The sequence below is a fragment of the Psittacula echo genome (assembly GCF_963264785.1).
Source record: "Psittacula echo genome assembly, chromosome: 5".
In the NCBI taxonomy this organism is placed as follows: domain Eukaryota; kingdom Metazoa; phylum Chordata; class Aves; order Psittaciformes; family Psittacidae; genus Psittacula; species Psittacula echo.
Genome location: NC_137739.1, coordinates 90,277,732 through 90,302,127, shown reverse-complemented (window position 1 = coordinate 90,302,127; position 24,396 = coordinate 90,277,732). Strand labels below are relative to the sequence as shown.

Here is a 24,396-nt window from a genome sequence, read left to right as displayed (position 1 = left end):
TGTCTGCTTATTTATTTATTGACATGGTACATATACAGTTTTTCATCAACTCTAAGCAATTGCCATGCTCTGGTGCTGAGCATCAGTCCAAGCCAGCAGCCGACCTGGTGGCTGTAGGATATTTCATGCTTTTCCAGTGTAACCTCAGTCTCAGGTGATCCCTGCAAGCACTTAGGCTTGTACTTCTCAGTGGTTATGACCTGGGGGTTTTCTGTTCTGTAGCAAACTCTAATTCCTCCCTCCAGGATATATTTATTAGTAGCCCTCAGGCACTTCTCTTTTTACAGCCAGAGCACTAAACTGTGCTGCCCTCCCAGCCTAATTCATTCTTGACTTTCCAGTGCGGGGACGAGCAGCAGGACAAAGCTAAAGGACACACTGCTACAAGGGATCCCAGCCCACAGGAAGCACTGGCAGGATGAGGATGCACAAACCTGGCCAAGGGTCCCTGATGGACCCGATCAGAAGTCAGACCTCGCACCCAGCAGCCCAGAAGCAGCACCAAAAATGTTTTCCATTGCCTCCATCCATCCATGCCAGGCCCTGTGGATTTGGGTTGCACAAACTCTGTGGCTTGCTGTGAGCAGTACGTGTCAACCCTCGCCCCAGCTGTGAGCATTTAATGGCTCTGCTGGGTTTGAGGGTGTCACGGTTTAAGCCCAGCCGGTAACTCAGAACCACACAGCCGCTTGCTCGTTCTCCCACCTTTATTCCCCCTGCTTCCAGAGGGATGGGGAGGAGAATTGAAAGAATGTAAACCCCACGTGTTGAGATAAGAACAGTCCAGTAATGAAGGTATAACACAAACCCACTAGTGCTACCACCAATGGTAAGAATGATAACGGAAATAACAAGGGGAGAGAATATAAAACTAAAAAGGGTAGTGAAAAAAAAAAAAAAACGAATAAACACAAGTGATGCCCAATACAATTGCTCAGCACTCGCTGACTGATAACCAGGCCAAGCCGAGCAACGATCTGGGCCTTCCAGGTGACTCCCCCCAGTTTCTACACTGGGCACGACGTGCTGTGGTATGTATGGAATACACCTTTGGCTAGTTCAGGTCCGGTGTCCTGTCTCTGCTCCATCCTGGCTTCTTGTGCCCCTCCTCACCAGAAGAGCGTGAGGGACTGAAAAGTCCTTGATCAGGGTAAGCGGGACCAAGCAATCACTGAAACATCGGTGCGTTACCAGTGTTATTCTCAGAGTGAAGGCGAAACTCAGCGCTGGAGCAGATCCTGGGAAGGAGAAAAGTAACTGTTACACTGAATCCAGGACGGGGGGGAAGACTAAACCACATTTCCCCCTCCTGCTGCAGCACCTGCAGCTCCGCTGCTGCCATCCTCCTCCCTGCCCCTTCCTCACGCTCCGGAAGGCACCAGCAGCCCTGCCTAGGTCTTTGTCCACCCTCCTAGCTCCCCTCAGCCGGCGAGCGGGGCTTGCTCTCCCGCTCTGGCATTCGCTCATTCCCCATGGCAGTCAGGAATAAAATCCATTGATCTGAGTCCCCCGCTGGGTGCCGCAGACAGGTTCTGCCTTGTTCTGCTCCATCTTGGTCCCCACGGAATGGGATGGCTTGCAGCAGCTGACACAGCACAGAGAAGCCCTGGGCCCTGTTTCGAAGCTGTTCCTGCTTTGTGGAAAGACAAGGCAGCTCCTCTCTGCCCCATGGGACTTCTCTCCCTCCTCTGGTCCCGGGGCCACAGCCATCGCCAGCTGCAGCTCCCTGCCAGGGGCCACTGCTCAGGCTTCAGAGCTGGGTGGCCGTGAAACATGCAGCTGGATTTTAGATAAGGTGACCTCTCAACCTGATCTGAAAAGCAGATGGCTCCAGGTTGGTGTGGGAGCCTCACACGGGTGCCAGCATGGCCATCCCTAACAGTTTTCCTCTTGTCCATTCCACACGCAGATACCCAGCATTACCCTGGCAAAGGCACACACGCATCTGTGATGTCCCATCCCCACCCTGCTTCACCACAGCTCTCACTTCAGCTTTGTCCTTACCAGAACTTTCCTGGGCAGAGGAACTAACCAGCAAAAATAGGGGAAATGAGCCTGTCCACATGGACAGAGCCACAGCTTTCACAGCAGAAGCTGCTTTAACTGTTTGTTCCCCAAAACACCCAGCAGCTGCCCTGTGCTGCTGGAACCGGGTCCCAGCCATGTGCCAGCATCCCTGGGCTAAGCCAGCCCAGTACCACTGGAACCGGCTTCCAGCAGCACAGCAACCCTGAGCACTGCAGACCTGGGAAAGGTCAGGGATGAGGCAGAGGAGGCTGCAGAGGACCCTACTGCAGATGTTGGTATGGGAGGACACCTGTGCTACAGGCCAGCCTCCATGGGCAGACCTCCAAACCTACCAGACCCTGTCCCAGGGTGTGGGGCAGCCTCTTCCCCAAGAGAGAAGAGACAAATATTGCACTGTCCCCGACACTGAAACCCCACTGCACCAGCTTCCTGCTTCCTCTCCTAGCTTTTGCTGCGAGGGAAAGCCGTGGAAGCAGCAGCAAGGTCCATGCGACCAAGGGACAGGTCTCACCCCATTGTGTGAGTGGGACCCCCTGGCCAAGAGTCTGGGGACAGATCCCTTGCATGGCAAGAAGGGTCACTCAGGAGCAAGGAGGGATTAACCTGAGGAAGTCACACAGGCAATGCCCGAGGGACACTGTGAAATTCCCTGGGCACAGTGACAAGATGAGAGAGAGGTTTCTTCCTGTTCCATCCCTTGCAAAGCAGCTTTCCTAGGAACAGGGAGCTTTCACAACAGGGAGGCTCTGGGCTCTGGGCACCTCCACATGCTGCTCCCCACGCACTTGATCAGCTCCACTCGGCCATTTTCACAATCCTCGGTTCTCACTTCTCCTTTCCCTTTCATTTGTTCAACCCCCCGAAGGGGGAAACACCCACAGCTACAGCCCCAGCAGCTCATTTCCCCGTTCCAGCCCCAGCGCCTGGACGCCTGGCAAAGGCCCTGTGCCGGTTTGGCCATGGGCTGGCTGCTGGTGGGGGTCCTGCTGGCCTCCATGTCAGTGGCTTTGGTGACAGAGGCTGAGCAGAGCCAGGAACTGTCCCCCTCCACTGGGCTTCCGGAGTGCAAGAAGGCCCTGAAGCTCCCAGGTCTGGAAGTGCTGCCAGGGGGGGGCTGGGATAACCTCAGGAATTTGGATATGGGCAAAGTCATCCATCTGGACTACTCACTGTGTAAGACCACAGAAGATGGATCTTACATCATTCCGGATGAGGTCTTCACTATACCTCGCAAGCAGAGCAATCTGGACATGAACTCTGAGATCATCGAGTCCTGGAAAGATTACCAAAGCATCACCTCTGCCTCCATCAACCTGGAGCTGTTCCTCTTCTCCTCCATCAATGGCAAGTTCTCGTATGACTTTCAGAGGACCAAGACCCACCAAGTGAAAGACCATGCTGTCACCACCCGAGTGCAAGTCAGGAACCTGGTTTACACAGCCAAGGTCGACCCAGGGGCAGTCCTGGACAAGAGCTTCAAGAAGGAGCTGCTGACCATCGCCAGCCACTTGGAGAACAACCAAACGCGCATGGCTGACTTTCTGGCAGAGGTGCTGGTGCTTAACTATGGCACCCACATCATCACGTCTGTGGATGCTGGAGCAAGCTTGGTGCAGGAGGATCAGATCAAGGCAACCTTCCTGAAGGACAGCTGGGCCAAACGGAGTGCTGTCACAGCCTCAGCCGGTGTGGCTTTCCACAGCATCATCAGTGTGAAAAGCGAGGAGTCCCTGGACGTCAGCTCTGGCTTCACCAAGCAGTATCTGGAGAACCGCACCAGCTCCAGAGTAGAGAGCATTGGTGGGACCCCCTTTTACCCAGGCATCACCCTCAAGACCTGGCAGGAGGGAACCAGAAACCAGCTGGTGGCTCTCGACCGCTCAGGGCTGCCCCTGTACTTCCTCATCAAGCCCAGCACCCTGCCAGAGCTGCCACCCCCCACAGTAAAGAAGCTGGCCAGGCACGTGGAGATGGCCATCCGCCACTACTACACCTTCAACACCTACCCAGGCTGCACTGATGCCACCTCACCCAACTTCAACTTCCATGCCAACATCGATGATGGCTCCTGCGAGGGTGCCATGATCAATTTCACCTTCGGGGGAGTTTTCCAGGAGTGCACCGGGCTGGCCGGCCCCGACACCAGCATGCTCTGCCGGGGGCTGGAGCAGAGGAACCCCCTCACTGGGGCCTTCTCCTGCCCCCCCACCTACACTGCAGTGCTGCTGGCCATGCAGGAGCAGGAGGAAGGTCACAGCCATCTGGAGTGCCACAACAAGTGCACCCTGGGCATCTTCTGTCACCGCAAGTGCCAGGATGTCTTCTGGCTCTCCCGGGTGCAATTCAGTGCCTACTGGTGTGCTGCGAGCAGGACAGTGGCCCCAGGCTTGGGATACCTCTTTGGAGGGCTGTTCAGCAGCCAGAGCGTCAACCTCGTCACCGGTGCCCAATCCTGCCCCTTGGGGTACTTCCCACTGAAGCTCTTCGATGAGCTTATGGTGTGCGTGAGCCAGGATTACGAGGAGGGTAGCCAGTATGCAGTGCCTTTTGGGGGTTTCTTTAGCTGCCAGGCAGGGAACCCCTGGGCAAGGCAGCACCAGGGCACTGCCGAGGACCTCCATGCCAAGAAATGCCCTCCAGGCTTCAGCCAGCACTTGGCACTCATCAGCAATAGCTGCCAGGTGGAATACTGCATCCAGGCTGGAATCCTCACAGGGGGCTCACTGCCAAAAGCCCGCCTGCCCCCCTTCACCCGGCCCCCCACCAGCCCGCCGGCCATCGACACTGTGCTGGTGAGCAGTGAGGATGGGGGCAGCGCCTGGGTCAGGGATGGGCAGAGCCACGTGTGGCGGCCAGCCCAGCCAGAGGAAATCCAGCACACAACAGAGATGGTGAGGGGCCGGAGGCTGTCAGGGGGCGAGGTGGCCGGCATCGCTGCAGCAGTGCTGGCGGGGCTGGCCACCATCCTGGCAATGATCTGCTACAGCCGCTGGAGGTACAAGGCAAAGGGATACCGTGCAGTGGGCGAAGGGGACAGCCCTGCTGCAAGCTTGGAGGACAGCACTGTGCTCTCTGTGGGTGAGGGATACCAGCAAGAGCCAGAGAGGCTGCTGGGGTAACTGCCATGTCCCCATCCCATGTCCCCTCCCATCCCAACTGTCCCTCAAACCCAGGCCAAGCCCCCTTCCCACCACCCCTTCCACAGGCAAAGCTGTGCAGCACCAGCAGCCCCCTGGAGCTGAGGGTCCCTGTCCCCACAGAGGCCCCAGGCTCACCTGTCCATAGGATAACACATGCTCCTGCCCTCCAGATCTCCAAGCTCCAGTGTCAAGCTCCTGAGAGGTTCCATGGCCCTTCAGACACCTGTCTCCAGCTGACCTCGGAGGCCAAGTCCCAGGGTCAACCTGTCACCAGCACGCACCACGACATCCCTTCGCCAGGCCTTGCACCTCCATGATTGCATCTTCCGCTTCCAACCAGTCCTGGGGCTCTGCCCCTTCAGAGATGAAATGAGCTTCCCCTGCACTGCAGTCATGCCCCCATCCCAAAGCCAGAGAAAGGGGACTCAGTGTCCCCTTCAACAGGCTGCTCAGGACACTGGGGTGCCCAGGGGAAAAGAAACCCTCAGCACAGCCATCTTCTTCCCCTCAGGCTAGCCCCAGAAAAACAGGGAAAGCTGTGCAACCCTCCCTTCTCCCACACACAGAACACCAGCAGTGCTTGGGCACATCCACAGTGGAGACTTGCTCGTTGTAAAAACCGGGTCAGGATGCACGCAGGAGCCTGACTCCTGAGGAGAAGAGCCCCAGTCCTGCAGAGAGGCCCCGGGACCTGCAGCACTCAGGACCAGCACAGACGGAACGAGCAACACTTCCCTGCGAGACAGGAGGGAGCAGGGCGACCTCATGGAGACACGCGCAGCATTAGCCACTGATCTCTGCCGGCTGCAGTGGGAGGGCAGCCCCTGTCTCCATGTATATCTATCAGGATAGATATACACACACGCGCAGAGGCACGGATCAGTTTTATTTCAGCCAGAAACTGTGGAGGGAACACAGCATTAAAAAAAGGGAAAAAAAGGTCACGTTGTGAAGAGTCTGTGTGATGGGTACAGCGCGGGCGAGGGGCGCTCCCCCTGCTCCCCCAGGCCATGGGAGGGGTTTGCATAGCTCCAAACAGGGGTTCTCTGCAGCAGGCAAGTCCAGGGCTGCGGTGGAGAAATGGCACTGCAGCAGCATCCCCAGCTGCAGAGCCGCCCAAAACGCGGTTTTCCTGCGGAAAGAGGTTTTCTTCCTTGAGGTAGAAAATATCATCCCATGCTAATGAAGGCTGGGGACAGCTCCATGCAAAAGGGCATCAGAGGACGAAGGGTGCCGGGGCCCCCCTGCGGTGCCCCCTCGCTCACCTGGCCACACAGATGACGGACAGAAGACAACAGAGAGGCCAGGCCGTGCAGGGACAGCGAGCATCCCCGCCATCTGCTTTATTGACCCCCAGCCCTCGCTCCGTGGGGCGGCTGGCGGGGGCCAACGCACCCCCAGGCAGGGGAGAGTTCAAACAGCCACGACAACAGAACGATGCACAGCAGGACGGCCCCCCCGGCCGCAGCTTTGTCCCCAGGGACAGGGGGGAGAGGTGACCCCCCCGGATAACCAGGAGGGGAATGCAACAAAATGGGCAAGAAAGCCCCAAAGCCCTGGGAGCAGCAGTGCAGGACTGGGGTCAGCATGGGCAGTGGTGGGGGCTGCCTCCCGCTCCACTCTCCAACCCCAGGGTCCTACCCTTCAAATCCCAGGGCCTTGCGGGACAGGAACATGAACACAGTCAACCCCACCGATGGGGACAGCCCCACAGGACCCCCAGAACTGCAGGCACCTCCCCAGCACCCTCTCACAGGTGGCTCTGAGAGGCCCTATGAAGTGCCCAGGGACTGGCAGGAACCCCAAGATGCCCATGCAAACCCCCATCACCCATAATGTCTTCCCATGCCACCCTCCCTGGCCCCAGCCCAAAACCAGTGACAATTAACTGCCGGCTGCCTCTCCCCTCAGGGGTCTCTGGGGACGGTGCTGGGACCCAGCAGGAAGGGGAATGATTTCCACCTGCGCCTGGCCCCATGGGGACCCACAGGTGACAGCCCCACCATGGGGCACAGACCCTCTTTGGGGTGTGAGGTCTCCACAGTAGGGCAGCAGTGCTGCCCCTGTCCCCTCATCACCCCAAGTGCCACCAAGCCTGGCCACAGCATCGCATTCTCCCCCCAGGCAACCTCACAGAATGCCACCACCTATATGTACATATATACGAAAACCCCCAAACACGAGGTATATAAAAATTCACGGCGGGGATTCCCCCATACGAACAGTTCAAGGAACCCACTAAAGGGAGGGCAGGAGATGGGCCAGGAAACATGCGCACCCCCTTCCCCCCCCACCCTTCCCTTCCCGGCACAGGACGGGGGCAGCCCAGACAAGGGAACCCTGCAGGGCACAGCTCAGACACAGGCAAGAGGAGAAGGGGGCACAGAGCTAGGGGCCAGCCAGAGCAGACCAGGGCCCCCAACCTCCATGGACACAGGAGACCAGTGGGGAGGTACCAGACAGGACAAATGAACAAACAGATGGCTGAGGGAAGAGGCAGAGCAAGGGGGACTCCCATGGCCCCGCTCCCACCCCAGGCCAGGTCCCAACCCCAGATGGATGTCAGGGGCATCAGGTCAGGCTGGGACCATCCATGGATGAGAGGAGAGGGGAACCTGGCACTCCCCAAGCCCTTGGCACAGCAGCAGTGGGGACAGGACACCAGCCAGAGGGGATGGCAGGGCCACCGTGAAGCCCTGCAGCTCTGTGGGGCAAGGTTTTCCCACAGGAGCAAAGGGGATGTCCAAAAGGACCTTCTCTTAGATTCCCAGCCAGTCTACAGATGCTCCCACTGGGTGGGTGCCACCAGGAGCAGGGGTTACGGATGCTCCCTGCAAAGCACCCAGGTGGGTTTCTCCAGCAGCTTTATCCTCAGGAGTGGCACAGGTGCCCCTTCCCTTGCCTCACTGCTGCAGTCTCAGTCCTTCTCCTGTGCCAGGCTTTCCTCCGTGATGCCCTGGGCCGCAAGCTCAGCCAGGACATTGTCCAGGTAGTTGATGTCAGGGTAGCCGTGGCCAGTGAGGTTGGAGCCAAACTCCGTCTTGTGGTGGATCTCGTTCCAGATCACCGTGTCTGACTCGCCTGTGGTGCTGGAGGTCCCAATGGCAAAGATCAAGCGCCGGTCCCAGGCTACCAGCAGCAACTTCAGTACCTGTGGAGGGGAGAGCTGGGGCAGGCAGCAAGGCAAACACTGCGGAGGGAGCACCTGCTTCTGCTCAGGGTACACCTGATCATCCCAGTATGCCCCGGCAACATAAGCAACCCACAGCCAAGCCCTCCAGGAAATTTGGGATTACAGCACAGGGTCCTACCCCAACTGGAATAGTGGACCAGGCTGCAGAGCTCCCCCAGTACATAGGAACATCGCTGGACTCCTGCAGAGCATGATGTGGGGCTGTGGGGAAAACCTCCACCCAAATTTGCCTACATAAGCTATATCTGCACTTCCCCATGCTCCAAGTAGCTGCTTGCTCCCTCTCCCCCTCAATACACCCTTGAGTGTGCTCTGGCTGGCTCAGGCAGCCCTGGTTGCCCTTTACCTTCCTGCCCTTCTCGCTGTCTGGCAGGTAGCAGTGCCGCGGGAAGCCACGGGCAGTGAAGCTCTTCCCAGGGTTTGGGTGCTCCGGTCCCTGCAGTGTGTGGATTGGAAGAAGAACAAAATCCCTTTGAAGCTCAGAGGGATGCTCTGGGCACATGGTAACCCCCAACCTTGGTGGATGCAGAGCTGCTTGCTTCTGTGCTGGGTGGACATGATCCAGCACAGTGACCCTAAACTCTACCGCCTGTTCCCCTGCGACTTAAGCAGATAGGGCCAACGCTTTCATGCAGACGTACCTCAGACCTCCCACAATATCCTTATGGACATACAGCTCCTGAGACATCACTGAACCCAGAGCCCCAAGCCAAGGCATGACAAGGGCCACCAGTTCCCATAGGGGACCATACACATAGCCCACTGGGCATGGGGCTGGGACACACCTGCACCCCCGGGGGAATGTTGTAGATGATGCGGATGGTTTTGCAGTCAGAGTGGCCAGGCAGCGCATGAGGGATAATGTGATACTCCATCTTCCCTGGAGGCTGTGTCCCCGTCTTCACACCATAGATGGTTTTGCAGGTGGGACACTGCAGGCTTCCATCCTGAGAGAAGAGGGGAACATAATGAAACCAGTATCTCCCAGCAATGAGCCAGACTGGACACGTCATCCCTGAGCAGCGCAGGCTGATGGTTTCCTCATGAAATCAGTAATTTCAATTGGGAAGCAGGGGTAGGGCTTGGAGAAATTTGCTACGATGACCCGACTTCAACCAAACCCCCAAGGTCTGTGTTTCTCTTCCTCACCAGTTTCACAGCCCTTGTTACTTTCCCTACCTCTGCCTTGGGTTTTTTACATTTTTATTTCAAAGAGGAAAAGATGGCAAATATTTCAACCTCCTCGAGCCATGTGAAATGCATTAACATGTTTTCCTCAGGACTCTGAGCACAAAGGCCATTTGCAGGGGGCTCAGGAAAGCCCAGCACGTGCTGAAAAGCACTGCCTGGCACCAGACGCCAGGTAGCTCTGCTCAAACACGCAGGGATCAAAGTTCACTAAGCAGGGAAGGAAAGCAGGGATGCAAAACTGGGCACAGCGGGGGAAAAACACCCGCACGACCCTGGTTTGTGACTGAACGGTCCTGAAGTGCTGCTGCTGCTGAAAATTAAACTCCCTACCAGAGCAGGGAGGTCTGAGCCTCCAGGACTTGAGCACCATCTCGCTGAGGGCAGGTGGACCTCAGCACAGCCACCAAGCAGGGCCACAGCCTCATACCTTGTTGCCATTGTTGTACATGGCGACCAGGCAGTGGAGGTGGAAGACATGGCCACATTTCACCAGCTTCCCCACCAGGTCAGGCTTGATGGCCATCTGGGGTCCCTTGTAGCCTGAGGGTGCGGAGAGGCGCTCCATGCAGATGGTGCAGTCCTGCGTGGAAGAGGAGAAGGGTCAGAAGGATGGATGTAGCCAGAGCCTCACCGAGGCCATGGGGCTGATGAGCTGCCCAGCTCTTGCCCAGGGACCAGCACCCACCCCTGGGCGGCTGCAGCGGCTGGCCAACACGTGCGTGTGGCACAGAGACCCTCTTTGGATAGGGACAGGGCAGAGCCACAAGGGGCAGTGGGAGACCACTGCATGGCACGGAGGCATCACCCATGTCTCCAGTTGCTACTCCCAGGTCAGAGAAACCCAGGATACCCCAGCACAGCCCCTGCTGCTCGCACCTCATCCGGCGGATGCCGCACCTTCTGCAGGTATTTTTTCAGTACTTCCTCTGGAGTTTTACCTGTGGGAGAGCAAGAGTCAGAGGAACTGGATGGCAGCGTGGGGGAAACCCACTGCTGGGCGCAGCAGGAGGGGATAGGGGAACCAGGTAGGGAAGCAGGAACAGGAGCCAAGTGGAAAAGCTCCTCTTACCCTTCTTGGCCTGTTTCTTGGTGGTCTTGCGGCAGGAGTGGGAGATGCCAGGGATGGACTGAATCTCACTCTTGCTGACAGGAGGGGGGTGCAGCACCAGCTTGGGGGGCCGCGTCAGGCAGACGGGCAGCCCAGCTGCACTCATTAGGATCCCTGTGATCCCTGGGTGAAACAGCACTGATCACCCAGCAGCACCCAGAACCCCAGATGTTCCCCCAAAAACCAGCCAGCTGGGGCTGACTTCCCCCTGGGGAGGGGGATCAGTCACCCACCCTCACCTGCCAATGCTGGGTTGACGGGGCTAGAGCCTGTGAGGTTCTTCACAGGGACGGTGGGGACCCTACAAAGAGCCAGCAGAGAGCACATCAGGGCTGGCAGCAGGCACCCACAGCCCCACAGGCCCCAGGCCCAGACAATAGTTGCCTGAGCAACTGAACAGGCTGGAAATAGAAAATCCCCCGATGGGGCGGCATGCCCCCCCTGCCCCACCGCCGCCTTTTCTCTCACTCTTTAGAAACCCTGACTGCGCCTCCATTCACAGCCCCTTTTTGTCACTGCTCCCTGGGCTGGTCTGTTGGTTTTTAACTCTTTTCTCCTATGGCCACATTGCTGCCAGAGCTCTTTCTCCCCTCCCCTTAGGGCTCTCTTCCATGGGAAAGTTTCCCAGGTCAGGAGTGGAGGGAAGGGGGAGGATGGAGAGGGAGAGGAAAGGGGGCAGGCTGCGACAGAAGGCTCATGGCAGAGCCAGACAAAGCAGAGAAACAGGCTCATTAAATGCCCACTCCCTTGAAAAAAATTGTCTTCGGAGGGTGGGGGTCTGGAGGGACCCCTTCTCATGGGTTCTGAATGGCTTTTCTTTGGGCCTTTTGCAGTCCCCCAGTCATCCCCTGCCACCAAGAGAAAGAGCAGCCTCAGCTTACTCATTGAGATGCAGAAGCCACCCCATCCCTGCTCCAGTCCCCAGGCACCAGTGTGGAAGGCGAGGGGCCCAGCAGAGCCCTCTGCCCACGGGAGGCTGGAGACCATGAGATCTCCCACCAGGCTCGGGGGCAATCGCACCCCTGCAGAGGGGAGCCCCCAGGGGCTGCTGCCCCTCTGTGCCCCAGGGAAAAAACAACCCAAAGCTCACACTGACCCTGTTCTCCCCCCAGCTACCCTTTGGCTCGCACGTTGCAGGACTCACCCAGAGGCAATGAGGACACGGGACTGGGCGATGGCCAGGCGCTGGAGGTGGCTGCGGTTCAGGGTGCCGAGGCCAGGGCGGGAAGCTTTGCTGCTGCCCGCGCCAGGAGGGCTGGCAGTGGCGCTGGCTGAGCTCAAGGCCGGCGCGCTGGCTGCCTGCCGCCGGCTGCCTTGGGCTGCCAGCGGCTTCAGTGAGCCACGCACCGCAGCCACGCTGTCGGGTGCCTTGGCCCCCGGGGCTGGCACTGGGGCTTTGGAGGTGGCTGGTGGCGCAGGGGGCACTTTGCGGGGCTGCAGGGTGGCAGTGCCAGGGCCAGTGGCTGACACAGTGGCTTTGACACTCATGACCAGAAGACACTGGGGACAGGCACAGGCTGGAACTGGGGGGGCTGCCGCCGCACCAGGGCTGGCCGGCCAGGACTGTGACTTGGGCAGGGTGCCTGAGACCAGAGGATAGACCATGTCAAGGCGGCGGCGAACACGGCGCTTGCGCTGGGTCTGACGGTTGATCTGGCCCATGGTGGCAAAGTCGATTACATAGCAGAAGCCAATGGCACTCAGGTCCACCCAAGGGTGCTGCTTCTCGTAGGCACGCTGGATGGTGATACCCACATCCATGTCATAGGGCGTCCACGTTCCACTGTCATTCTCCCACTCCCAGACAACTCCCTTGCCTGGCGCTGAAGACGGGTCATAGTAGCTGCGCCGGACAGGTCGGATAGTGCCTAAGGGAGGGTGAGAGATGTTGTCAGGCCCTGGCGCTAGCATCCACCTGCAGGCAGGCAGCAAAACCACCCCAACCTGCCCTGCCAGTGTTGTTCCAAAGGGGGACAGGACAGTTTTCTGGCTTCCTGGCTCAGCCACTGTCTCCACCCTGCCAGGGGACTGCTGTGCCTTGGTGTCCCCACACTGCTGCCTGCAAACTGCCCTGCCACTGCCACACTTGAAAGGCCAGGGAGCCTCATGGCCATACAACACACAGCACTGGGGTGCATCCAGTAAGGGAAGGCCAGATTTCACCCCATTGGTCTACTGTGGCAGCTGCCCTCCTAGCCCCAGTCCTGATGGGGAAACAGAACCACAAGCTTGGCAAATCCAACCTGCTCTCAGGGCCCTCCGTGGGAGCCTGATGAAACCAGGCATGTAGACACCAGACTCCTGCAGTGCCTGCCATGGCCCCATCTCCCTCTCAGGTCCAGAGCAGGATGGATAATAAAAGATTTAAGGGGCAGCTCTGATCCCTGGAATGAACATGGCCAGGCTCAGTCTCAGGGTCCCATCCTGAGCATGCCTCTGGTGCCCAGAATTGTTTGGTTAGCAGGTGAGATGAGCTCATGAGCATCATTGCCTCCACACTCATGCAAAACCCCATGGCTCAGCCCCACTGCCAGCAGCAGGAACAAGAAGGCTCAAAGAGAAGAAATACTAAGCCGCCTGCTTCAGCTTTTCACCACGTGTCTCGCACAGCCTGCAAGAATTTCAGTCCTTTTCTACCCCCACCCCTCCACTGAGAGCAGTCACCACCACCTGACCCAATACAGGAACACATTCCATGAAAAAGTGGGCTAAAAAGGAAAAACAAAAAGCTGTTTATTAGCACTAATGACATTAGCACCCTGCTACGGAGAATGAGGTGCAGCTGCACCCCAGGGAAGCCAGACCACTGTTCCTGTCCAGCCAAGGGACACCCGGGAGAGAAGAGCTGCTGGCACTGGTGGCACAAAGCAGGGCTGGAGGGGAGTGGGATGGCAATTTATCCTAATCCAGCATGAGGCGGGAAGGGCAGCAGCAGCGGCATGTGGCATCTGTCAGTCCCCGGGCGGTGGTGTGGGAATGCCGGGCGTCCCCCCAGCCCAGCGTGGCCAGCCGGCCTCCCATTCAGCAGGGGAAGAAAAGGGACAATAGCTATTCAGGCCCTGCCAGGGTCGCGACCCCCCCAAATCAGAGCTGTTTAATGACCCAAAATACCAACATCCCCAGCAACCCAGGGAGACACAGAACAATCCCCCATTCAGGCCTCCTTCCTGGCAACAATAGCCCTCAGAGGCTGGCCCCCAGCCCTGCCACAGAGGTCCCTCATCCCCACACCCCCGGGCAGGGGAGGGTCCCCACCAGCCCCCAGGGCTGTTGGGGGAAGGAGGACAAAGGAGAGTGTCCAGCACCCCACAGCACTCAACACCCCTTGCCCCAGGGATGAGGAAATTGGCTGGTTCCCTCCCTGTGGCCATCATATGCTGGGGGACACAAATCCCCTGTGCCAATCTCTCCCCCATGGATGCCTGTGACCCACATCCAAAACCATACATGCCCCACCACTCTGGAAGCCCTTTCACACACCCTACCCTGTGGACCCCCCCAGTGCCTGCTCATTTCCCACACACACCAAATACCCCTTCACCTGTCCAAACCATCACCTTGGGGACCTCACAGCTGCCTGTGCCTTAATTTGCCCACAAGAATTGCACAGCACGAGGTCTTTGGGGATGGTGGCAGCTCTAGGGTAGCACAGAGGCAGCTAGGCATGGTGGGGCACGGCCTGGGCAGGGTCTGCAGAGGACAGGCTCCACACATAGAGGCTGTGGGGCAGAAAAGGCCACAGCGTGCAACAGGACTCAGGGAGGTGCAGCAGGGAGGATGCCAGGTAGCATGACCCCGCATGGGACCAGGAACGCACAAGCAAGGCTGGGCAGCATGTGATATGACAAGCACCTGGGGACCAGGCGGGACGGCATAACACAAGCTGGCAGCAGGTGATGCCAGGCAGCATGGGTTCAGGCAGCATCAGGCACGGCTTGGCAGCAGCATGGTGCTGGGTACTGAGGCGCAAAGCTGTGCTATTCCAGGGCAAGCTGCACAGGGCAGTGCAAGGCAAACCCAGGTGCCGTATGGGACCAAGCAATGCAATCCAGGATCAAGCAGTGTAATGCAGTGCAATGCAGTGCAGCACCCAAGCACAGCAGTAAAGCCAACAACATGATGGCAGAGCAGGCGATGGGATGGAAGGGATGTAAGGCAGGGCAAGGCAGCACAATGTGATACAGGACTGGGAAAGGCAGCGCAGTACAGCCCAGCTCCGGCTTAGGCAATGCAGTATGGGGCCCGGCAGCACGGCATTGTGCAACACCGTGCAAGGCAATCTCAGGTCAGGCACCACCATGCAATACCGGACCTGGCAGCAAAGCAACTTCACACCAACCAGTGCAATGCAACAAGGGCCCTGGGATGCAGAACGAATCCGGACCAATGGTACCAGGCAGGAAAGCACCTGACCGGGCAGGGCAACGCGCGGCTGCCCGAGGGACCAGGGCGGTCAGGGCGGGCAGCGCTGGCTGGGCTCGGTGGCGCGGTGCGGTGCAAAGTCCGGCCCCGCTGCCCGGCAGCGAACCGCGCAACTCAAGTGTGAAGCCGGGAGCACCGTGCAGTCGAGAGCCGCGGGGAGAGCTGCGCCTCGGCCGCCGTCCAACGGCAAGGCCAGACCGGGGGCCCGGTGCAACGTGCAGCCAGGCCGAGCGGCACAAACCAACGCGAGGGCAGCGCGGGAGGCCCGGCCCGGGCGACTCACCGGTGTCCTGGCGGAACTGGTGCATGGACTGCAGGTCGATGATGTAGGGCGCCAGGCGGCTGTCGGCCTGGCCCAGCACCACGCTGCCGCCTGCCCGCGGCCCGGCGCGGGCCACAGCCTCGATGTGGTGGCTGACGGCCGGGCTGTAGGGCCGCCACCGCCCGTGCTCGTTCAGCCATTCCCACACCACCACGGCCGAGGCCAACAGCATGGCTCCGCCGCCGCGGCCGCTACAGCCCGGCTCGCCGGCTCTCGCATGCTCGGCGCGGCGCAGGACGCTGCCCGCCCCCACCCCGGGGCCGGCTCCGGCGGGCGCGGAACACGGGCCGCCCCTCGGCGCCGCAGCGGGGGGCGGGGCCAGCCCTGACGTAACCGCGCCCGGCGCGGCCGCGTCGAGCACTCGCCACAGTGGGGGAGCGCGGCCGGCAGGAACCATTCACGCGGGAGAGGGGGTGGGGGGAAGCCTGGGCGGGTCTCGACCCTACTTACCCCGCGGATCCGGGAGCACCTCTCGCGCGCCCTCCACCTCCTGTGTCCCGGTGCACCGACCCTGCAAGTCCCCGAGCCCCCGGCGTCCCCCGCGCCTGGGCCGGGGGTCCCGGTGCGCACCCGCCGCTGTGCGACAGCCCGTCACGCGCCCGACACGGCGGGACGTCGGGGCCGGACTCCCGTCGTGCGCCGTGGCAGAGCCGCGCGTCCGAGCGCCTTGGCCTACAGGGACCTGCCCCGGGAGCTGCCCGGGCACGGCCCGCGGTGAACGGAACTGAGCTCAGAGCCCGGGATCCACACGTGCCTCGCAGGGCACCCGGGCCGCACCCCAGCAACCGCGACCGGGCTGCGGGACGCTGCTTGTATTCCCCGGGAGGGGCTTTTGGGGAGTGCACACGAGCTCCACGCTAGTACAAGGCTGCAAATCCTTTGGGATGTTCCTGCGGCTTCCGTGTTGCGTCGCTACCCAAGGGATTTGCTGTGCAAACTGGAACTGGTGCAGCCAAACCCCATCTCCGCCGGAGGTGTGCGCGGGCACCTCCGCTTTACTGAGACTCCCTGGGAGCAGAGCAATCAGCGCTGCCTCATCCCCGCAGCCCCAGAAAAGTTAACTCTGACCTTGTTCTTCCACTGAGCCCCACGAGCAGCTTCCCAGAGCACCCCTGAGCAGCAGGATGTTGGCAACAGTAAGTGCTGGCTGGCATCATCTCACCTCTTCTGGTGCTCAGACACAAAACCATTTTCTTGGCTATTAAACGAAACGGCCATTACCTGGCTCGGGGAGAACTGTACAACCTGCATGCAGGTTCTCCAGCCCTGGCAAATCCCCCATTCATGGTCAATGTCAGCTTAGAGGCCAGGACATGGGGCCCACAGTGCTGCTGCTCAATGCTCCTGAGCTCTCAGTGCAGCTCCTCTCCTGGCAAACCTGTTTCCCAGGCACTGCCAGTGGTGTTTGTGGTGAGAAACTATTAGGCAAGCTCTAAATAGAGGAAAAAAAGAAGGGAAGTTAAAAAATGGAAAAGAAAAAGGTGGAGAGTAACTGCGGTGCTGCCAGCTGGCGAGGACCATGGTGAAAGAGGAGGAGGCAAACCACAGAACTTCAAACAAATCTTTCCTTCCGACTTGTTGCCAGAGACATGCAGGGCTATGCTGGAAGTGTGCTTTCCTGTGAGAAGGCAGCGTGGCATTGGTGGTTTTCACCCGCTCCTTTGGGGCAGAGAGTGCAGCCAAAGCCACAACAGGGAAACCCAGGGAAATCCTTTCTGCTGACTCAGGATGGAGGAAAAGATTTTCCTGCTATTAAAAAGGAAAGTGTTGGTGAACATCTCAGCACCCCTGGCTCAGGATCCCAGTGTCAGGAGCCAGCACAATAATGCTGGTGCAGGATGGTGGAAGGGGCTGGGAGAGCTGGTGGGGCTGGTGCAGCTGAACCCACCTGCCCCTGGTGCATGGTGAATTTATACTCTCCCAACACCCAGCACCAATGCCGGCACCCAAGTACAGGCATGCCCGAGGCTAGGGAACTGCCTCAGTCACCTTGAAACCTTTCCAGTCCCACAAAGGGTGCCCAACCCAACCAAATGTTAAGCCCAAAGATCTGGGTTTTTTTCAATTAAACACATCTGTGGGTTTATTTTGGTGGTTTGGTGGCTCCTTCCCCCTGCAATTAGGGAGCACACCCCCCCCTTCCCCATTCCCACCAGCACTGCGAATCCTTTATCTCTTCCCAAAGCACAATCTCAGATGGCTTTTTGGTGGGTATTTAGTTTACAGGAGGCCATTGAGGGTTCTCAGTAGCTTTAGCCATGTGGGTATGACTGTGCTCCCCTTAAACTCTTCGTATCTGTCTCCAAAATCAACAGCTTCAGTCAGCTCCAGCCACCCAGATCAACTTCAGCCTGCAACAACATAAGTCCAAACGGCCTCCCAGCAGCAAGAGAGCTTGGCCATCAGGTGCCCTCATTCTCACCAGTGAGTTCACCAGTGGTTCCCTTTGGACATCACCACATCTTTGCTGTGTGGTGGGGGCTTGCTGGAAGGGAAAGCTCCAGAGCCTCTCACTCAGCTAGAGGCGCAGGTCTGGCCTATGGCTTGTGTTCTTATGTTGTTCCTTTGTACTGTGGCCGTTTCAAAGCATTGTGGGTGCTCTGCAAACAGACACACCTTGTGTTGCCAGCAAGGAAGGAAGGAGTGAGGCTGCAAAAGTGGCAGTGATGCTGCTCAGCACAGCCCCAGGAAGCCCCTGGAGCAACATCATCCACTTTCAATCCCCATCCACCTCCAATCCCCAGTGCTGTTCCGACCCTCAGTGTGGCAGCAGTGCCCAAGCTGAGCTTGTGGCACCGCCAGCCCCAGAGCAGGAGGATCGAGTTGCTGGAACCTGCTTCCAGGGAACGTGAAGGTCACCTCGTACCCGGGCAACTGCAAAGGGAGAAAAGGGGTCTCCCCTCTCTACAAGAGAGACCTTGAGGTGCTGGAGCGGGGCCAGAGCAGGGCAGCGGAGCTGGTGCAGGGCCTGGAGCCCAAGGGTGATGGGGAAGGGCTGAGGGACCTGGGGGGTTCAGTCTGGAGAAGAGAAGGCTCAGGGGGGACCTGATGGCTCCCTACAACTGCCTGACAGGAGGATGGAGCCAGGAGGGGCTGGGCTCTGCTCCCAAGGAACAAGGGATGGGACAAGAGGAACCGGCCTCAAGCTGCACCAGGGCAGGTTTAGATGGAGCTGAGGAACAATTCCTGCCCCAGAGGGTGCTCAGGCATTGGAACAGGCTGCCCAGGGCAGGGCTGCAGGCACCGGCCCTGCAAGTGCTCACACACCGTGGAGACGAGGCCTCAGTGCCATGGGTTAGGGGTGGCCTTGGCAGTGCTGGGCCTTGATTATCTTAAAAGGCCTTTTCCAACCTGGTTGATTCTATGATTCTATGCTCCAGCCTGTGCGGGTGGCAAGACTCGATACTGGATGTGCGGCATTCGAGATGTCTGTGCCTGCCTTTGGGAAGGTGATGGGCAGCGGGTGGGCAAGGATGTGAGCACCTGGCTGTTGCAGAGCACGGGGCTGCAAGGGGAGAAGAGCAAGATGGTTTCAAGAACACAAAGCAGCTGAGACTGGGAAAGAGAAACATTTGCTGAGAGAGGGGCTCACTTTGACTAATCGGGAAAAAAATAAATTCCAGAAATTGTTATTCCCAGAAGCAGAAACAGAGAAACATTGCAAATAATCCAGTCTGATCTGCAAAACTGAGGTCAGGCAGAAAGTGGTGATGAAGAAAGTGCATGTTTTACCTCTCGGGCATCGCCCACAAAACAACTGGGCGCTACCAAATTCCCCCAGTGCCACAGGGCAGCCCCATCCCTGGAGCCCCACCTTCCCCAAGTGGGCAGCATGGAAGTTGAGGGCCCCTGCTCAGTGTCAGCCTTTGTCCTCGCACAGCACCCGGTGCCCACGAAGACACTCCTGGCACTGGGCTCAGTGGCTCAGTGGGCTCAGTGCTGCCACCACCCACCACGACAAAGCCGCTTTGTGTGGAGCCTGCCAGGCACGTCCCCAGCTGCCGCCTCCCCACCCCATGCCTCCACTGTCCCCTCGCGTTGCCTCTCTCATGCAGGTCAGGAAGCAGGAGCACATCGGGATGGGGCAGAACCTCAGTGACAACCCCCCCATCCTCCTGCCACCTCCATCTCCCTCATCTTCCCCATGGCCTCCCAGCAGGTCCCATTCCCCCAAAACCTCCCACCTCACTGGAACCGACCTTCCCTTGGAGTGAGGTAGGAAGGGGGCAGCCCAGGCTTCCCCAAGAAGTCCCAGTCGTCACAGTAGATAACCCATCCATTTTATTTGCTTTGAAGCCATCGCATCCATTCAGCAAGTAAACCACGGTTTGGGCATTCCCGTTCATGGGGTGAGCGATGTGGTTCGGCTGTTTCACCTTCCATGCTGTTCCCAGTCACAAAGTAACCCCTGGAAGCACAAACCTTGCGGAGGGTCTTCTGAATCACAGCCTTCAGCTAAAAGATCCTCTCCGTTACCTTGTCCAAGCGATTGAGAAATCCCCTCCTGATCATACCCCCCACCCCCCCCAAAAAAAAAACAAGCCCCCAAGCAGTTAGAGCAGAAATTCCAACACAGTAATCGTGAGCCAGGTGAGAGCACACGTGAAGGAGGTCAAGCCTTGCATCTCACAGCTGGGAGCACGTCCTAAGGCTCCTTCACCAGGTGACATTTCCCTGTCCCTTCACTCCTGCCTTGCCCCCACACAGCCCTGAGGCAGCTCCTGCCCGCCCAGCCGAGGCGAGCCAGGCAATGACCAGGCTTCATAGAAAAGGCCAACGCTGCCACAGCCCACTGGGGGTCATGGCCCTGGGGCGAGCTGCAAAGTTGCTTCCCAGGGAACATCTGCACCCCCCGAGGCTCGCCCCACGTCAGCTTCCTCGCTCCCTCCAGCACGGAGCATGGCCCATGCCCAGCTTCCCCACAGGGAACAGCACCAAGAGCGTGGGGGTGCCCAGGTTTAGTGACGTGGTCCCTCCCGTCCACCCCCCTCCCTGAACAACCCCCTCTGCTGTCAGCAGCTCTCTGCAGAGGTGGGCAAGGAGCCCCCCCACTCTGCGGGATCCAACCCCTGCCCCGTGCCTGCCCTCAGGGGCTCTCGGCTGGGCTGGGGGCCGTGCTGCTGCCCGGGCCGGGCTTGGTGAGCTGCCGCAGGTCCCGCACGGACCTCACTGCCCACTGGGCCAGCTCCCGCAACACGCCCAGGCCCCGCAGCTTCCTCTCAAAGAGGCTGAGCGGGGGGGGCACGGGCAGCACAGCCGCCTCCTCGCCGGGGGGGCCGCGGTTCTCCAGCCGCAGCAGCTCCTCGAGGTGGTAGGTGAAGGCAGAGACCTGGAGCAGGACGGCCGCCAGTGCCCGGCCCAGCGTGGCATCGGCCTCCCCCAGCTGCTCCTGCTGCTCCTCCAGCATCTGCGCCAGCAGGGCCCGGAATGCCCGGTATGCCGCCAGGTTCTCCAGCAGCCGCTGGGTCCCCGTCTGCTCATCCCAGCGCTCCACTGCTGCCACAGGCACCCCCTCCACCGCCGCCACGCTGGCCGATGCGTCCAGGCCCTGCTGCTCCACCTGCAGGGACGACAGCAGCCAGGCATCACCAGCAGCAGGAGGAACAAGGGACCCCCATTCCGCCTGAGCCCCAGCTCCAGGGTGCCCCGGTTCAGCTCCAGGGCTGGCCAGGAGACATTCGGGCAGTGCAAGGCCAGGAGCTGGTGCTTAAGGTTTGCTCACGCGTTGCCCAGCAGTGCCAAGGCCCAGATACCAGCTGCACTTCATCCCTCATCCCTACCATGGACCAGCTGCTAAAAGCCCCCTGGACTCTGGTGGCAGCGGCTGCTCCACGGGGCCGCAGTGACAGGGCAAACTCACGTAGGTGTCCAGGAGGTCAACGACGTCCGAGCGCATCTTCCCGGCCAGGCGGATGCCTCGGCTGCACAGGTCGCGGCGCCGGAGCGTGGCTGAGGCGCTGTCTGCTGCAGCCATGGCGCGGGCAGCCGGGGCACCCAGCTCAGGGCACGGCGCCTGCCCGGCCAGGGGAGGACAATCCCCTGCTGAGCTGGTGCATTCCAGCCGGGAGCTCCACTCACACGTCCGCTGGCCTGGCTCTTCCCCTCTTCCGCGCCTGGGGCCTGGCACAACACTGCAAATTCCCGCCTCTGGGATCAACAGCAACAGATTATTTCCCTAATTCCCCCACGCATCGCCACTCCAAGCACCTTGCCCAGAACAGGCTCTCAACCCCAGCTCTGACCCATTCCTCCCTACCAGCCACACAGTGCCATTAGCAGCATGCTAATCCCCCCCGGCTCATGGCGGAGCCAGACCACGGGAAACCACTGCTAGGAAGAGGGGAGCAGAGCCCGGCCATTGCTCAGCACCTCGGCCTGGGCAGCAGGGCTGGGGCCCAAGCGGGGCAGAGCGCTGCGGGCTCACCAGTGAGGGGGTGAGGGAAACCCCCAGGCTGGAGCTCCAGCACCAGCTGCAGTCTGGGCTGCAACCCAGACCCCAGCAGAAGGCCGCGGAAGCCTGTCCCGGCCACATCCAGCCCTCTTATTCACCCCATGGCTGTGTGCAACTGGGTCACCCACGTCTAAACCCCCTTTCCCAGAGGGGTCCTGCAGACAGAGAAGGTCCCAGCCACCCTCCGCAGGTGAGCTGCATGCACCAAGACAAAAACAGCCCTGTTGCTTGGTTTGGTTTTTCCTCAGTACATTTATTTTGGTTATGCATTACCCAGATTAAGAGAAACAAGAGGAGCTGCAGAGCGATGTCCCTGCGGCACCGGAGCACAGCGAGCGCCCTGCCGAGCCCCGGGGCCGGTGGCCAAACCCAGCAGCGTCGTTGCCACCTGGTGGCTACTGCAGAGAGCGCTGCGGGACTCCAGCCTAAACCCCGCACCCCAGGGCCCCCGAGGGGCACCCCTGCCCGCAGCCGAGCGCGGGCGCAGTGCCCTGGGCTCCCTCCACTCCCTCCCCGGGAGGAGAGAAAAAATAAATACGGGGGGAGGGGGGAATACAAAAAAGTTTATTGCAAACTACTACAATAATTTATTGAAGCAAACTGCATGCGAGTGACGGAGACACCGAGGGGGGGAGGAGCTGCAGGGGGGCTCTGTCAGTTTTAGGGTTTCAAACGGGAGTGGGAGAGGAGCTACACCATCTCTCCTGCGCCATGGATAGCAGGCTCTGGTTAGAGGACAGACAGGCTGAGACCAGGAAAAGAAAAAGGATTGCTACAAGAGGTGTGCGTGAAGGGTAGGGCAGGGAGTGGCAGGGAGCAGAGGTGTCCGGGCTGGGAAGCAAAGGGGCTGCTCCATTCCGCCCGCCACGGCAAACTCTTGGCTCTGCTCGGGATAGTCGCAGAAGGAGGCAGCCCCTGTTGCCTCCCAGCCCGGTGCCACATGTCAGTCACCAGAGGGGAGCGAGCCCTTGACCCGACAGCAGTTTAGTGCCAGCCCTCAGAGACCCACGAGTGCTCAGTGTAGTGCTCTGGGCAAGGCTGTGCCACAGCACAGGGCAGGGCTCAGGACCAGGCACCACGGCAAGGAGCCAGAAGACATGCCCCTGCACGACGCGGCCCGGCAAGCCCCACGCTAACCCGACATGAGACCCACGCCGCTGGTTTGGGTTTGAACACATCGCATCTTGCTGCTTCTCTGTAGTCTGCAAAGGGGAGGGCACTGGCTGGGCACCCAAAAGCTTCCTGCTGGAAATCACAGTAACATGATCCAAGCAAGAAACTGGATCATCCCAACTGAAGAAACTGGCTTAGTTTAACATCATATGGCAGCAGACCTGATGTGCACTGTGTCCCAGGAGATGGGCATTCAGCACACTGGGACCTCATCCTTATCTCCAGGAGAGGCTTGCACCTCTGCCACAGTGCAAGAACAGGGGATGCCCACACCCAGGGCACAGACACTGTGCAAGCTGCCCAGTCACAAACACCAGAAGTGTCTGAACTTGCTCTGTCAAAGATATTAGTGTAAGGGGGAAAGGGAGGGGGCAAATCAGGACAAACGGCCCAGTAGAGGCTGTCAAGCTTGGGCCACAGCTGGATTTCGAGGCAGCACCGGGGACAGTGTGGGTGTTCAGAGTCAGTTTCCTGTAAGTAGTTCCCAATTAAATTCCACTGTTTTAAGGCTGTTCTCCAGTCCCCAGGCACCCACTTTTGCCTAGCTGCTGTGTGCTACAGGCCAATACAGCTGATTATGTGCTCATAATACTTCAAGATACTTCGGCTCTGCTCCCAACTGCATAAATCCAACCAAAAAACCAACCAAACAAAAAGCCCAGGTTTTCCTTCACCTCTTCCAAAAGCACTGGGAATTCAAGGCCACTGAATCACCACACAAAGTTTCATATAAGGGCAAAAAGATCCAAGTCTCCATAGCAGACACATCGTATCCTATGTAAACTTTTCCAAGGTCTTAGTGCTAGCCTAACTGCAGGGCAACACACGAACCGCCACATTTCATGGAAAGCAGAGACGTTTGTGTGGGACAGAGCAGCTCTAGGAACACACTGCACAACACCCTCCCCTCAAAACGGCGTCAGAGAGAGAAGCTGACAGCCCCGAGCCCCGCGTCAAGTCTATTGCCATGGACAAACCACCCTCTCCAGTCCCTCCTTGTGTGTCTTTGCCTAGACCTGGAAAGGAGAGGCAGAGTTGGATGAGGAGCACAACATCCCTCAGCAGCAAGCAGCTCACAACTGTCTCAAGAGCAAGTTCCTGGCTAATGACATTCTTCCCTGACAAGCTGGGGAGCAAGGGGGGGCAAAGAGAGCATTTAATGCAAGGAGCTTCCCCCACCTTGGGAGGGAGGGAGGCAAGAGCCAGCTGTTCCATCACTCACCTCATCCTCCTGCTAAAACACTGCTGCAGAGGCTCCCACTGCAAACAGGCTCTTCTCCAAGGGCTCTCCCTCTACTCTGGAAAAGCTGCGAGACACATCTGACTCCAGAGGCTGCCTTCACCTCGCCTCTCCCAGCTGCTGTTCCA

At 59.2% G+C, this 24,396-nt stretch overlaps 3 protein-coding genes across 3 annotated transcripts; 1 reads left to right on the top strand and 2 right to left on the bottom strand.

Moving 5' to 3' along the window:
* Positions 1 to 2,987: 2,987 nt before the first annotated feature.
* Positions 2,988 to 6,061, top strand: MPEG1 (macrophage expressed 1; the record flags this gene model as incomplete). The annotated part of the gene is made up of 1 exon (XM_080618473.1): positions 2,988 to 6,061. One exon carries the CDS (start codon positions 2,988 to 2,990, stop codon positions 5,145 to 5,147), a length of 2,160 nt encoding a protein of 719 aa, XP_080474599.1. The 3' UTR covers positions 5,148 to 6,061.
* A 4-nt stretch (positions 6,062 to 6,065) lies between these two features.
* DTX4 (deltex E3 ubiquitin ligase 4) lies at positions 6,066 to 15,692 on the bottom strand. Its single transcript, XM_080618474.1, has 9 exons — positions 15,366 to 15,692; positions 11,805 to 12,528; positions 10,900 to 10,961; positions 10,622 to 10,783; positions 10,429 to 10,490; positions 9,980 to 10,132; positions 9,147 to 9,308; positions 8,708 to 8,797; positions 6,066 to 8,319 (listed from the first exon to the last, which is right to left on the bottom strand). Exons 1-9 carry the CDS (start codon positions 15,574 to 15,576, stop codon positions 8,086 to 8,088), a joined length of 1,860 nt encoding a protein of 619 aa, XP_080474600.1. The 5' UTR covers positions 15,577 to 15,692; the 3' UTR covers positions 6,066 to 8,085.
* Positions 15,693 to 19,967: 4,275 nt separating this feature from the next.
* Positions 19,968 to 24,353, bottom strand: CNTF (ciliary neurotrophic factor). Its single transcript, XM_080619439.1, has 3 exons — positions 24,251 to 24,353; positions 21,265 to 21,535; positions 19,968 to 20,964 (listed from the first exon to the last, which is right to left on the bottom strand). The coding sequence occupies exons 1-3, from the start codon at positions 24,253 to 24,255 to the stop codon at positions 20,491 to 20,493; spliced, it is 750 nt and encodes a 249-aa protein (XP_080475565.1). The 5' UTR covers positions 24,256 to 24,353; the 3' UTR covers positions 19,968 to 20,490.
* Between the last annotated feature and the right edge of the window lie 43 nt (positions 24,354 to 24,396).